The sequence below is a fragment of the Monodelphis domestica genome, chromosome 1 (assembly GCF_027887165.1).
Source record: "Monodelphis domestica isolate mMonDom1 chromosome 1, mMonDom1.pri, whole genome shotgun sequence".
NCBI lineage: Eukaryota > Metazoa > Chordata > Mammalia > Didelphimorphia > Didelphidae > Monodelphis > Monodelphis domestica.
In genome coordinates, this window is record NC_077227.1 from 693,434,805 (window position 1) to 693,451,107 (window position 16,303).

Sequence of the window (16,303 nt, forward strand, 5' to 3'; positions counted from 1 at the left end):
ATGGGAATAAGAAGAGTCCCGTCGCAGGGTTGTTGTGCGGATCCAATGAGCTAATGTGAGGAGGGGCTCAGCCCAGTGCTTGGCCCCGCGTCCTGCTTTGTCCTCATTAGGAGTCATAGTAACTCCTCCCAAGGCGGCTGCTTGTGAGGATCAGAGATGCTAGAGAGCCGCACCAAGACTGAGAGTTAGAGGCAGCCGAGATTCCGGTGCGCAGGGTGGGGTCTCCAGACTCCCAGACAAGCACTCTTCTCAGCGTACCCCAGAAGTAAACTCGGGGGTGTCATGTCAGGGGAGAAGGAAACCTGGATCGTGCGATCTAACCCCCGGCTGGGATTTCTGTTCTCACCTTCCCCAAGCCCTCACCTACTCCCGTAGGACCCCTAAACCAGAGTCTCTTCCCAGGGAACCAAAGCCCAGTTCAACAGCTTCAATCCTAAATGCCTCCTGCCTATGAACCTGAGCTACTGGACCTACCCCGGCTCCCTGACCACCCCGCCGCTGAGCGAGAGCGTGACCTGGATCGTCCTCAAGGAGCCCATCACCATCTCGGAGAAGCAGGTGAGTGAGGTCGGGGGGCCGGCAGGGGCTGCCTTCTGGGAATGGGGTCAGCTACCGCGGGCGGAGGGGCGCCCCCAAATGGCGGATGGTGCCGACTCCTTCTGCACCCCGAGATAACCTGGCCAGCGCCCTGGATCGGAGGCGGTCACAGGACCGGCGCTGGGATTCCAGCCAAGTCATCTCATACTTGGCCATTATTTAATAAGGCCCTTCTACATGCCAGGCTCTGTGCCAGAGGCTGGGGGTGCCAGTAGGGAAGCGAGGGCCTCTCTAAGGGGAACATAAGGAAGGGACTCTTTTCCAGGGATGAGAAATGATTCCTGCAAAGACCCAGACGGGATGTGACCCGGGGTGGAGCAGAAAGCGGGCCAGCCTGGCCTTCGCAGAGCACAGGAGAGGGTACAACGTCTCCTAAAGTCCCAAAGACACTATTCTTGAGGAGGGCCTAGTTTTGAATCACTGTCTTGCCCAAAACAACCGTTATTCACGGATGTTCATCCTACAGTATTCCAGCCTCTGTTCAGTGTTCTCCTGGTTCTGCTTCTTTCACTCTGCTTCGGTTTGTGAAAGTCTTCCCAGGTTTTTCCGAGCAGAGAGCCCCACATTAACATGCATTTTTAAATGCCCAGGACTGGATCCCTCGTGGAGCTGTTATTGCCCAAGAATTTAGCAGGGAGTAGCGGATGGTCAGAGAAATAGAACCTCTACAGAGGTAGAAAGGTGACAAAAGCATTTCTAGCTGTTACCTCATTTGATCTCCTAATCACAGCTGGAGGAAGTATAAGTAGAACGTGAAAGCCAATTAGAAGAGGAACTTTGAGGGCAAGCCTATTCTATTTTTGTCCTTGATCCCCATTTCTAGCCCTATGTCCGCCTGTAGGTGCTCCAATGTTTATTGAAGGGAAGGAATATTCTTGTTTTTCACATCGGAAGATCCATGCCCAGAGAAGTCAAGAGCAAGGTCACCGAGCTCATCAGTGGCAGGCAAAGGTCTAGAATGTATTGGGAAAAATAATTTTTTTAATTAAAAAAAGACTGTATTGGGATTTAGTTCATCAGCCAACCCACATGTATTGAGTCCCTACTGTGGGCCAACCATTGTGTTAATCACTAAAGATACAAAAGAGACAAATGGCAGTCTTTGCCCTCAGAGTTTACGATCTAATAGACTGGAGGACTGTGGATACAGACCTTTGAAAACAGGGCTCTTTCCACTGCCCCTGTTCCCAAATGATTTTTGTTCTGAGAACCCCTTTCAATAATAATAATTTTAAAAAAAGGTTGAGAACTTCCTGGGCAATTTTATATTCTGCTCCTAATTTTTCTAAATTTATTCATTAAATGTTTACAATAACTACAAGGAAAACTTTTGCCCCCAAAAAGCTCATGGTGGTTTCTAATCACTGCAGAGACAAACCCAATGCTTCAAACATGAGCATACTTGTTGTGGCAGGAAATATAGATTTGTAACATAATTGGGCAATGATTTACTGCTTGGAGTATCACCATGAACCCCTGAGGGGTGAGAGATGTACTAAAAAAGAGCCACTCCATTTCACTGAGTCAGCCCATTTGGAAACAATGGATTTGAGCAAGGGAAGGGAAGGCTACAAAATCTAGGTATGGGGTAGAGGTCCCTGAGCTGATCAGTGCCATTTGCTACTTTTCTCCATGACCTGGACAACAAAATAATGCAGGCTGAAGGGGGCAGTTGGGTAGCTCAGTGGATTGAGAGCCAGGCCTAGAGATGGGAGGTCCTAGATTCAAATCTAGCCTCAGACACTTCCCAGCTGTGTGACCCTGGCCAAGTACCTAACCCCCATTGCCTAGACCTTACCTCTCTTCTGCCTAGGAACCAATACACAGTATTAATTCTAAGATGGAAGGTCAGGGTTTAAAAAAAAAATACAGGCTGAATCTTATTTTTTCTTTTTTGTTTTTCTTTTTTGAAATCTTGTAATCAATATTAAGTATTGGTTCCAAAGCAGATGATTATGAAGGTCTGTGCAATGGGCATTAAGTGACTTGTCCAGGGTCATGCGTTGGAAGTACCTAAGGCCAGATTTGAGCCCAGAACCCTCCCATCTCTAGGCCTGACTCTCTATCCACTGAGACACCTAGCTGCCCTTAAGCCTAATTTTCAATGGTTTGGCCCAGAAGAGTTTGAAGGGATAGAGAGAAAATGGAGTGGAAGGATGGGCAGGACCAGTTCAGAAGTAAACAGAATGAAGGTTGGCTGGTCAAACTTTGTTATGATCCCTCCTCAGAAACTAGGGAGCCGGGGGCCCAAAGCCAACAAAGTAAATGCGGTAGCCCTTCTGTGAGTGCGACAGAAAAGAATGAAGGGGTCACAGAAGTTCCACCCCGTCTTTCCTATTTGCCCCAGTGCTAGAACTCATCTCTTGCTTTGTAAGTCTAAACCCCCGATGGGGCTTTGCCTTCTCACAGATGGAAAAGTTCCGGAGCCTCCTCTTCACAGCCGAGGAGGATGAGAAGGTCCGAATGGTGAACAATTTCCGCCCTCCTCAGCCACTGAAGGGAAGAGTGGTTCAAGCCTCCTTCCGGTCCTGAAGAGGGCCAAGCTGTCAGCAGCAACAGCCAAGATGTCCAAAGTGCTTCCATATCAGCTAAGACCAAACCAGGTGTGCAGCGCCTTGGTCCTGGACTGAACTCTCAGAGCCGTGCGGGGTGCTGGGGCAGAGCTGGACACTATTATTTCCCTCCGGCCCATTTCTAATTCACTTTGGGCGTTTTTCTCCCTGAAGGAATCTCAAATGCTAGACATCCCCTACCCCAACCCCTCTGCTGTTCCCTGATCCCTTGACAGCTTTAAAACTGACCAGGCTTAAAAGAGAGGTATTGATATATATGGCTATATGATATATCCGAGCCTGGGGGAGATTTTAAAATTTGCCAGGGCTAAAGCCACCAGGAGGGGCAAGAAATAGGGGAATGAGAGGGTGGATGGAGGAGGGAGGTGGATGTCGGGAACTGTCGGGAATAATTCTTGGGGTCTGACTTGTCTGTCCCTTCTCCCCTACCCCCATTTCAAACACCTTCCCCTGGAAAAAAATCACTTTGCTCTTCCCCAGAAACAGCTCTGGCCCCTTCTTGAACCCTCTACTGTGACAAGGCCCTGTGCTCCAAGGCCACGGGCAGCTGTGGGCAAGACAAAAGCAATAATCCTAGCAGGTGGGAGACCCCTAACCAGTGTAACTTACCTCGAATACTGAAACTAGGCCCTGGAAGAAACTGAGTTGCAGAAGGTTATATATATATATTTTTTTCCTGCCATTTCACTGCCAACCATTAAAAATACTGGTGTGATGCTGCTTGTGTTTTTGTGTGTCGATCTGCTGCCTGTCCAGGATGCTGATGGAGAGTAGAGATGGGGCACAAGATGGGTCGGGGAGCCACAGATCAGGGCGTTGATTCACTCTTTCGATGGTTCATTCACTTGCTCTGGCATTCATTCATTTCCTTATCCTTCTCTTTGCTCATTCATCCCATCCTTTCTTTTTTAGAACTTTAACAATAGCTCCAAGACAGAAGGGTAAAGCCTCCAGGGCTGAGTGACTTGCCCAGAGTCACACAGCTAGGAAGTATCTGAGGTCACATTTGAACCCAGGTGCTCCTGACTCCAGGTTTGGCTCTCTGTCCACTCTACCATCTAGCTGCCCCCTATCATTTGTGTGTGTGTGTGTGTGTGTGTGTGTGTGTGATCACTTCCCTGTCACTTAACTTGGTACAGAAAACTATTGAAAAAGGAATTTATTGTACTATGCATTATTTCTGCTCTGAATATAAATGATACATGGCTGTAAAGCTCTAGAAGAAGATAGTTTAACAAACTGGCCAGAACTTGTCAACCAAAATAATAGTAGCTCATATTTGTAGTTTATAGAAAGTTTATTAAACTATTTCTCTTTAATTTCAAGTTTGCGAGTGCTTTTCTTCATAACATATCCGTGAGATTGGTGCATGCCACATTTTAAAGATGGGACTTATGTGACCCTGGGCAAGTCACTTAACTAACTCCCATTGCTAGCCCTTAATTCTTTTTTTTTTTTAACTCTCACCTTCTGGCTTAGAATCACTACTATGTATTGGTTCCAAGGCAGAAGAGCAGTAAGGACTAGGCGATGGGGCTCCAAGTGACTTGCCCAGGGTCACATAGCTAGGAAGTGTCTGAGGTCAAATTTGAGTCTAGGACCTCCTGCCTCTGGGCCTGGCTCTCAATCTACTGAGCCACCCAGCTGTTCCCCCCACCCCCAAACGCCAAGCATTAATTCTAAGATGCAAAGTCAGGGTTTTAAATAATGGTAATAATCAAATATATACTAGAAATACAGATGAGAAAAAGACAGCCCTTGTCCTCAAGGAGTTTAAGACACAAAAGGGAGCTGAAAAGGGAAAAAGAAGGAAACCCTCACCCTCAGGCCTAGGCCCTTAAAGTTCCCGGAGTGAAATGGAGCCAAGCAATTGGTTGGAAGAAATCATTGCTTTCCTCTCCACCCCCCAATCAGGGGAGAGGTGAATGAAAGAACCCAGGAGAAGTTAAGTGTCAAAAGTTTAATAAATTTCCAAGATGAGATTTCAATTGGGAAGCTTATCCTAAGGGAGGCTTAATGCACGAGGATTCAAAATGGTAAAATAAAAAATAAAACCACTTGGATCTGGGTTCTAGCACTAGCTTCCTCATTAACTTGTTTCCCTTTCTGAGTCAGTTTCCTTATCTGGAAAATATGGATCAGGGTTTAAAGACAGGTCCCTGAGACTCCTGACAAGTCTTTCCCAAGAGAATAATGGCAGCTATAAAGGTAAAGACAAATTCCAAACCACTGAAGTCATCCCTGGTCGGTTCTTTCAAAGACTTTGAGGGTTTTAGAAGTCAGTTTTATTTTCATGGTTCAAAACCTATTTCCATATTATTAATAGTTGCAATAGAGTGATCATTTAAAGTCCTCCAATCCCATCCCCATCAGAAACTTAAATGCTATTTATTAAAAAGTTAACTGAAATTCCCTGAGGTCATCATCAAACTTGGTCTATCTGGTTTGTTTCTGAATACAATGAGGTGTGAGCCCATGGAGTAAGTGAAATCAGCAAAAAAGGAAAAAGACAAATAGGCCTGTTGATTCACTGTGGGTTGAATTGTAAAGTGGTCAAACAATTTCAAATTGCCCATTGTCCATCAGATTTAGAGGACCCTTCCAGCAGAGACAAAAGCCCTGGGCTCCCTGACTAAGGACCTAAGGGACAAAGTTTAAAAAGCCTGGAGGGAGAAAGGTCAGCACTTGAATTGGGTGGAGTGTTTGGAAGAGGCTGTAACTTGGGAGGGTTTAAGTAGCTTTACAAAATAGCCAAAGGCAGGGGAATGATGACATCTGGTAGGAACTAGGGCTCCTGCTACCCCCACTGCAAGTTTCCAGGGATTTAGTCACAGTCACCAACTATGTATGCCTTTTGATCCAACAATACCACTGCTACACCTAGCAAAGAAAGAGAGAAAGGACCCATATGTGCAAAAGTATTTATAGCAGCTCCTTTTGAAATAGCAAAAACCTGGGAAGTAAAGGGTGTGCTCCTCTATTGGGGAATGGCCAAAGAAATTTTGTTACATGAGTGTCATGGAAAATGATTTGCATCAAGAAATGATGAAAGACGGTTTTATGGACTCCTGAGAAGACTTGTACGAAATGATGCAGAAGGAAGTGAGCAAAACCAAGAGAACAAGATATACGATAACAATCCTGTAAAAACATGACTTGGAAAGATTTAAGAACTTGATCAATGAAATAACCAAACATGATTCTAGATGACTCAGGATCCGGAATGCTACCCACCTCTTTTTTTTTTTTAAGGATATGTATGTATTTTTGAGAATTTTATTAATTTATTTGTTTGTTGGTTACTTTAAATTTCCCAGCTATATCCCTCTTTCTCTCCCCTTCCTGTATTAGAGAAGGCATTCATTTGACCCCCCCCCCCAAAAGTATATATGAACTAAATCTTTTGTATTTCCATTTATCAGTTCTTTCTCTGGATGTGGACATTCATAACTTATTATTATTCTTTTATATTCTTGTTCCATCTTGGAATTAATACTAAGTGTTAGTTTCAAGGCAGAAGAGTGGTTCTTCTAGACAATGGAGGTTAAGAGACTTGCCCAGAGTCACAACTTATTTCCTAAATAATTCTAAAGCTATATATAATGTTCTCTTGGTTCAACTTGTTTTGCTTTTCACAATTTCAAATAGGGTTTTTCTATGTTCGATTTGTTTTGTTTTTTAAATTAACCTGCTCATCATTTTTTAAGACAATAATATTCCATCACAGTCATATGCCACAATTTGTTCAGCCATTCCTCAGTTGATGGGCATCCCCTCAATTTCCAGTTCTTTGACACTACAAAGAGAGCTACCATAAATATTTTAGAACATAGACATTCTCGGGCAGCTGGATGGCCCAGTGGATGGAAGAGTGCCAGGCCTGGAGCTGGGAGGACCTGGGTTGAAATCTGACCTCAGATACTTATAGCTGTGTGACCCTGGGGAAAGTTCTTTAATCCTGTTGCCTAATCCTTACCCTTCTGTCATAGAGTTGAACAGAAAGGGTTAAAAATAGCCCATACTTTTTTTTTCCCTTTTCTCTGGTCATCCTGGGAAATAGACTCAACAGTGATAATGCAGGATCTAAGGGTATTGTAACATTTAAAATAGTTAGAGACAAACTGTGGCAGTTAAAAGAATTAATGCTATAAACTGTAAGAGTTAAAATGGTTGAAGATATAAATTTTGATAAATATAAGAGTGGGTGAGTAAATTTGTAACCGTGGAAAATATGTTTTCACCACAGTGACTTGTTTTAAATCAAATATTTAAGGTTGTCGCCAGGGAAATATTCCCAATTATGAATATACCCAAGTCAGCTGGGTTTTATAGAGAATTTAATTAATAATACGATGAGGAATTAAAGAAAGAGAGAAAGAGTAAGAAAGGAATAAGTATGAAGGGCCTCAAGCCAACATGGCCTAGATCTGAGTCTTAAGAGAGAGAGATCAGTCAGTCTTTTATCACTCACCACAAGGTCTGTCTAAGCAAGGATTCTAGTGACAGTCTTCTCAGAGAGCCTTCCAGCCAGAAACTGTTTCAAAGGGCCTCTCTCAAGAGCCTCCAGAGGGACAGAGTCCAGATTGTCCTCCAAGAGCTTCCCTTCTCCAGAGCCTCTCGCAAGAGATTTCTCCAAAAGGATTTTCTCAAGCGATCTTCCTCAAAAGGATTGATTCTCCAAAGGGATCCTTCTCAAGCGATCTCCTTCAAGCGATTCTGCTTTTTCTTATATGGGGGTTTTCTCCTATGTCACCTCCCCTAAGTCCTTACATCTAGTGACTGGGCATAATTCCAGAGCTACTCACCTCTTGAAAAGAGACGATGAACTCAAAATACAAAAATGAGACATACCTTCGGGGGCATTGCCACGGAGGTGATCTGTTTTGCTTGACTGTATATTTGGGACGAGGCCTTTGTTTTTCAAAGGTCAGGGAAGTAGGATGGAGAGAAAACAGATTTGTGTTCATTAAAAAATTTAAAAACAAATAAATACAGTGAGGTAAAAGGGAAAGAACACTGGCCTTGGGTTCTAATGGAGAACTAGAGGATCCTATCTCTGGACCTTCTTTGGCATGGGACTAGGCAAGTCACTTATGTGCTCTCTGAATCTTTTTTTCTCATCCATAAAATTGGAAAAGTAAGACCTGTAGCACTTACCCTACAGGGTTGTGAGGATCAAAGAAAACAATGAATATAAAACACTTTGAAGGGCTTTTGTTGTTCAGTTCTTTCAATCACCTGTCCATCTCCTTGGATATTCTATTTCCGATTTTCTTGGTAAAGATATTGGAGTGGTTTGCCATTTTCTTCTCCAGTGGATTAAAGCAGAGTTAAGTGACTTCCCCAGGGTCACACAGCTACTGAGTATCTGAGGCCAGATTTGAACCAAGGAAGGAACCTTCCAGACTCCAGACCTGGTAGTCTATCCCTGGCTCCACTTAGCTGTCTCAATTATAACTATTACTGCGCACCTGCCTCTCTGCTCAGCACTAGGAATTCAAAGGTGGGGAAAAAGAAGAACTTCTGTTCCCAAGAATGTTTAGTCTAAAATAAAGTTGTGGGGGCAGCGGGGTAGCTTAGTGGATTGAGAGCCAGGCCTAGAGACGGGAGGTCCTAGGTTCAAATCTGGCCTCAGACACTTCCCAGTTGTGTGACCCTGGGCAAGTCACTTAACCCCCATTGCCTAGCCCTTACCACTGTTCTACCTTAGAACCAATGCATAGTATTGATTCTAAGATGGAAGGTAAGGGTTTTGTTTTTTTTTTAAGAGTGGATGGTTTTTAAAGTCTAGATTATAGAAACAACAAATAATGTTATTACAGAGAATGACATGAAGATTTTTGAGATGTGACCAAAACAATTCATGGGGGAAATTTTACATCTTAAAACACTTTCATTAGCAAAAGAAAGAACAGATTAATGAAATGGGCATAAAACTAAAAAAATATAACCAAAAAATCCCCCTAAACACTAAATTAGAAATTATAATAATTAGAGATAAATATGTTTTTTTTCTGTCTTTCTTTTTTTTAAAATATATTTTATTTTGGACTTCCGGGTAATCATGGCTGCAATCTAGACGCTGCACGCTTTCTCTCCCCAGCACCGAACGAAATAGACTACATCAAAGGAGCATAAAATCACCTTTGGAGGAACAGAAGGACTCCCCAGTACCCCACAGAGGCAAAGGTACGTGGGGCTTGAACATTTCAACACTAAAAGAAGGAAAAGCTTGCACAGAAAAGTGAACTGAGCCGCCCTTCCCCCACCCCACCTCCCCCACTAAACCAGAGTGAGCTACCTGAGCGCTCACCGGGACAGCGAGTGAGTGGGGAGCGTCTCTGTCTGGGGGGGCACTCCAGGGTCCTTGGGATCTGGGGACTGCCAGGAAAAAACGTCTCAGGGCGCTTTCACTGGAGAAGCCAGCGGACTTCGGGCGGGCTGCGCTGAACAACGCGCGCTGATTATCTGGGCGGAGCTGAATACCTGGGCTCGGAGGCTGGGAAGAACTAGTCTGAAGCAACCTAAATTCACAGAAAAACCACTCTTATAACCCAGACCCCAGACCAAAAAGGAAAGGGAAATAAAACCACCAAAGGGATGGCTCACATGGCCCAAAATCAAGCCTCCAGGAAGAAAGGGAAAAAAGTGACTATTGAAAACTTTTATGGTGGAAGTACCCAAGGAAAAGAGGAGAATGAGGAGGAAATCCAAAAAAATTCAGAACACGCCTCCCAAAATGGAAACTATCAACAAGCTCTGGAAGATCTCAAACTGGAACTTATCCAAAAGATGGAAACCTTCTGGAAAGAAAAATGGGAGAAAGAGATCAGCTGTCTGACAGATAAGACTGCTCAATTGGAAAAAGAACTCGAAGCATCCAATACAAGGGCAGACAAGGCTGAAAAGCAAATCCAGTCCCTAATGACCAGAATCAAGCACCTAGAAGAAAGTGAGATGATAAAACAGCAAGAATCAATAAAGCAAACCCAAACAATTAATGAATTGGAAGAAAACATAAAATATCTCACTGAGAAGGTCACGGACCTGGAGAACAGAGGAAGACGAGAAAATCTCCGTATCATCGGTCTCCCAGAAAAACCAGAGGTAAACAACAAATTGGATTCTATTCTAGAGGAGATTATAAAAGAAAATTGCCCCCACGTTCTGGAGCAAGGGGGCAAAATAGAAATAGAAAGGATTCATAGAACACCTTCTATACTAAATCCCCAAAAGACAACGCCTAGGAATGTAATTGCCAAATTCAAGAGCTTCCAAGTAAAGGAGAAAATCCTACAAGAAGCCAAGAAGAAGAGCTTCAGATATAAGGGGGCTCCCATAAGGATCACACATGACTTAGCGGCTAACACACTAAGAGACCGCAAAGCATGGAACACGATATTTAGAAAGATAAGAGAGCTGGGTCTCCAACCAAGAATCAACTACCCAGCAAAACTGACTATATACTTCCAGGGGAAAGTATGGGCATTCAACAAAATAGAAGATTTCCAAGCATTTGCTAAGAAAAGACCAGAGCTCTGTGGAAAGTTCGATATCCAAGCACAGAAAGCAAGAGAAACATGAAAAGGTAAATATGAAAGAAAGGGAAAAGGAGATAAATCTTATCTTTCTCTTTAAGTCAAACTCTCTTCTATAAGGACTACATTTACATCTAATTATATATATTAATATGTGGGGAAAATGTTTTGTGTAACTCTCATAAATTGTATCATCATAAGAGTAGTTAGAAGAAACATGCATAGGGAAAGATTGGGGAATCAAGAAGATTTGGGGAAAGTTGGGGCAAAAAAAGGAAAAGGGAGGGGGGAACCGTGATAATACTAAGATTAACTTCAAGAAATAGGGGGGGAATCAATAGAATAAACTTTCCCATATAAAGATACACATGGGAAGGGGAGGGGAAGAACTCTCATATGAGAAGGAGAGGAAGAGAGCGTGAAGTGGAAGTACTTAAACCTTACTCTCAGTGAAATCAAATCTGAGAGGGAAGAACATCTAGATCCAGTGGGATCCTGAATTCTATCTTATCCATTAGGGCAAGAAAGAAAGGAAAATTAAGGAGGGGGAGGGGGGAGGGAGTACAAAAAGGGAGGGAAGGAGAGGGGGGAGGGGAAGGGAGCATAAAAAGGGAGGGGCTAGAAAGGGAAGCATCTTAAGGGAGGGGACTAGGGGGACTGACCTAAAGTAAATCACTGGTTCAAAAGGAGAAAGCTAAAGAAGAAAGGTCAGAACTAGGGGAAGACATCAAAATGCCAGCGAATCCACAAATAACAATCATAACTTTGAACGTGAATGGGATGAACTCACCCATAAAACGCAGACAAATAGCAGATTGGATTAGAACACAAAACCCTACCATATGTTGTCTTCAAGAAACACATATGAGACGGGTTGACACTCACAAGGTTAGAATTAAAGGTTGGAGTAAGACCTTTTGGGCCTCAACCGATAGAAAGAAGGCAGGAGTTGCAATCATGATATCTGACAAAGCCAAAGTACAAATAGACCTGATCAAAAGGGACAGGGAAGGTAAATATATTCTGCTAAAAGGAAATATAGACAATGAGGAAATATCACTAATCAACATGTATGCACCAAATGGTATAGCATCCAAATTTTTAATAGAGAAACTAGGAGAATTGAAGGAGGAATTAGACAGTAAAACCATATTAGTGGGAGACTTGAACCAACCACTATCAAATTTAGATAAATCAAATCAAAAAATAAATAAGAAAGAGGTAAAAGAGGTGAATGAAATCTTAGAAAAATTAGAATTAATAGACATATGGAGAAAAATAAATAGGGACAAAAAAGAATACACCTTCTTTTCAGCACCACATGGCACATTCACAAAAATAGATCATACACTAGGTCATAGAAACATGGCACTTAAATGCAGAAAAGCAGAAATATTAACTGCAGCCTTTTCAGATCACAAGGCAATTAAAATATTGATCGGCAAGGGTACATGGAGACCCAAATCAAAAATTAATTGGAAATTAAATAACATGATACTCCAAAATCGGATAGTTAGAGAAGAAATCATAGAAACAATTAACAATTTCGTTGAAGAAAATGACAACGGCGAAACATCCTTTCAAACCTTATGGGATGCAGCCAAGGCAGTACTTAGAGGAAAATTCATATCCCTGAGTGCATATATTAACAAATTAGGGAGGACAGAGACCAAGGAATTGGAAATGCAAATCAAAAAACTTGAGAATGAACAAATTAAAAACCCCCAGAAGAAAACCATACTAGAGATCCTAAAAATTAAGGGAGAAATTAATAAAATAGAAAGTGACAGAACTATTGAGCTAATAAACAAGACTAGAAGCTGGTACTTTGAAAAAACAGACAAAATAGACAAAGTACTGGTTAATTTAATTAAAAAAAGGAAAGAAGAAAGGCAAATTAATAGCATCAAGGATGAAAAGGGGGATCTCACCTCAAATGAAGAGGAAATTAAGGCAATCATTAAAAACTACTTTGCCCAACTATATGGCAATAAATATACCAATCTAGGTGATATGGATGAATATTTACAAAAATATAAACTGCCTAGACTAACAGAAGAAGAAATAGTTTTCTTAAATAATCCCATATCAGAAATTGAAATCCATCAAGCCATCAAAGAACTGCCTAAGAAAAAATCCCCAGGGCCTGATGGATTCACCAGTGAATTCTATCAAACATTCAGAGAACAGTTAACCCCAATATTATACAAACTATTCGACATAATAAGCAAAGAGGGAGCCCTACCAAACTCCTTTTATGACACAAGCATGGTACTAATTCCAAAGCCAGGCAGGCCAAAAACAGAGAAAGAAAACTATAGGCCAATCTCCCTAATGAATATAGATGCAAAAATCTTAAATAGGATACTAGCAAAAAGACTCCAGCAAGTGATTAGAAGGGTCATCCACCACGATCAAGTAGGATTCATACCAGGGATGCAGGGCTGGTTCAACATTAGGAAAACTATCCACATAATTGACCACATCAACAAGCAAACCAACAAGAATCACATGATTATCTCAATAGATGCAGAAAAAGCCTTTGATAAAATACAACACCCATTCCTACTAAAAACACTAGAAAGCATAGGAATAGAAGGGTCATTCCTAAAAATAATAAACAGTATATATCTAAAACCATCAGCTAATATCATCTGCAATGGGGATAAACTAGATGCATTCCCATTAAGATCAGGAGTGAAACAAGGATGCCCATTATCACCTCTATTATTTGACATTGTATTAGAAACACTAGCAGTAGCAATTAGAGAAGAAAAAGAAATTGAAGGCATCAAAATAGGCAAGGAGGAGACCAAATTATCACTCTTTGCAGATGACATGATGGTCTACTTAAAGAATCCTAGAGACTCAACCAAAAAGCTAATTGAAATAATCAACAACTTTAGCAAAGTTGCAGGATACAAAATAAACCCACATAAGTCATCAGCATTTCTATATAATTCCAACACAGCTCAGCAGCAAGAACTAGAAAGAGAAATCCCATTCAAAATTACCCAAGACAAAATAAAATACTTAGGAATCTATCTCCCGAGACAAACACAGGATCTATATGAACACAACTACAAAACACTTTCCACACAACTAAAACTAGACTTGAACAATTGGAAGAACATTAACTGCTCATGGGTAGGACGAGCCAATATAATAAAAATGACCATCCTACCCAAACTCATCTATCTATTTAGTGCCATACCCATGGAACTCCCAAAAATTTTTTTTACTGATTTAGAAAAAAACATAACAAAGTTCATTTGGAAGAACAAAAGATCAAGGATACCCAGGGAATTAATGAAAAAAAATACAAAGGAAGGGGGTCTTGCAGTCCCAGATCTCAGACTATATTATAAAGCAGCGGTCATCAAAACAATTTGGTACTGGCTAAGAGACAGAAAGGAGGATCAGTGGAATAGACTGGGGGCAAGCAACCTCAGCAAGACAGTATATGACAAACCCAAAGATCCCAGCTTTTGGGACAAAAATCCACTATTTCATAAAAACTGTTGGGAAAATTGGAGGACAGTGTGGGAAAGATTAGGCTTAGATCAACACCTCACACCCTACACCAAGATAAATTCAAAATGGATGAATGACTTGAACATAAAGAAGGAAACTATAAGAAAATTAGGCGAACACAGAATAGTATACATGTCAGACCTTTGGGAAGGGAAATACTTCAAAACCAAGCAAGAATTAGAAAGAATTACAAAATGCAAAATAAATAATCTGGATTACATCAAATTAAAAAGTTTTAGTACAAACAAAACCAATGTAACCAAAATCAGAAGGGTAGCAACAAATTGGGAAACAATCTTCATAAAAACCTCTGACAAGGGTTTAATTACTAAAATTTATAAAGAACTAAATCAATTGTACAAAAAATCAAGCCATTCTCCAATTGACAAATGGGCAAGGGACATGAACAGGCAATTCTCAGCCAAAGAAATCAAAACTATTAATAAGCACATGAAAAAGTGCTCTACATCTCTTATAATCAGAGAGATGCAAATCAAAACAACTCTGAGGTATCATCTCATACCTAGCAGATTGGCTAACATGACAGCTATGCAAAGTAATGAATGCTGGAGGGGATGTGGCAAAGTGGGGACATTAATTCATTGCTGGTGGAGTTGTGAATTGATCCAACCATTCTGGAGGGCAATTTGGAACTATGCCCAAAGGGCGATAAAAGACTGTCTGCCCTTTGATCCAGCCATAGCACTGCTGGGCTTGTACCCCAAAGAGATAATGGACAAAAAGACTTGTACAAAAATATTCATAGCTGCGCTCTTTGTGGTGGCCAAAAATTGGAAAATGAGGGGATGCCCCTCAATTGGGGAATGGCTGAACAAATTGTGGTATATGTTGGTGATGGAATACTATTGTGCTAAAAGGAATAATAAAGTGGAGGAATTCCATGTGAACTGGAACAACCTCCAGGAAGTGATGCAGAGCGAAAGGAGCAGAACCAGGAAAACATTATACACAGAGACTGATACATTGTGGTACAATCGAAGGTGATGGACTTCTCCATTAGTATCAATGCAATTTCCCTGAACAATCTGCAGGGATCTAAAAAAAAAAAATACTACCCACAAGCAGAGGATAAACTGTGGGAGTAAAAACACCGCTGAAAAGCAACTGCTTGACCACAGGGTTGGAGGAGATAAGACTGAGGAGAGACTCTAAATGAACACTATAATGCAAACTCCAACAACAGGGAAATGGGTTCGAGTCAAGAACACATGTGATAACCAGTGGAATCATGCGTCGGCTATGGGAGAGGGAAAGGCGGGGGGGGGGGGGGGGGGGGGGAGGGGAGGAAAAGAAAACGATCTTTGTTTCCAGTGAATAATGTATGAAAACGACCAAATAAAATAATATTAAAATTAAAAAAAATATATATTTTATTTGATCATTTCCAAGCATTATTCGTTAAAGACATAGATCATTTTCTTTTCCTCCCCCCCACCCCCCATAGCCGACGCGTAAGTCCACTGGGCATTAGATGTTTTCTTGATTTGAACCCATTGCTTTGTTGATAGTATTTGCATTAGAGTGTTCATTTAGAGTCTATAAATATGTTTTTTAAAATGAATTAATAAAGAAAACTAGGAGTTTTTTTCCCCAAACACTAATAAAATAGATGAACTGGTGGCTGATCTGATTTAAAAAAATGAAGAGAAAAAAATTGCTCATATTAAAAATAAAAAGGAAGAAAAGTTACTACAAATCATTTGGGATTTGAAGTGATTCTTTTTAAGCTTTATTTAATAAATTAATTTAGAATGTTTTCCCATAGTTACAAGAATCATGTTCTTTCCCTCTCCTCCTCCTACTCCCCTCCTGTAACCAATGAGCAATTCCACTGGGTTTTACATGTGTCATTGATCAAGACCTATTTCCATATTATTATTTGAACTAGGTTCATCATTTAGAGTCTACATCCTCAGTCATATCCCCATGACCCATGTGATCAAGCAGTGGTTTTTCTTCGGTGTTTCTACTCCCAAAGTTCTTCTGTATTTGAGAAATTCTAGGAAATCCAGTTTGGCTGAACTATAGAGTGAATGAAGG

At 41.3% G+C, this 16,303-nt stretch overlaps 1 protein-coding gene across 2 annotated transcripts in view; it reads left to right on the forward strand.

Annotated features, from left to right (window-relative positions):
• Nucleotides 1–4,489, forward strand: part of CA7 (carbonic anhydrase 7) — a 43,730-nt gene extending 39,241 nt beyond the window's left edge. For both annotated transcript variants that reach the window (XM_016427669.2, XM_001364374.4), the window contains exons 6-7: nucleotides 403–558; nucleotides 3,007–4,489. In XM_016427669.2, coding sequence (XP_016283155.1) covers nucleotides 403–558; nucleotides 3,007–3,129 — 279 coding nt within the window. In that variant the 3' untranslated portion in view covers nucleotides 3,130–4,489. The remainder of the gene's footprint in view (nucleotides 1–402; nucleotides 559–3,006) is intronic.
• Nucleotides 4,490–16,303: the final 11,814 nt, after the last annotated feature.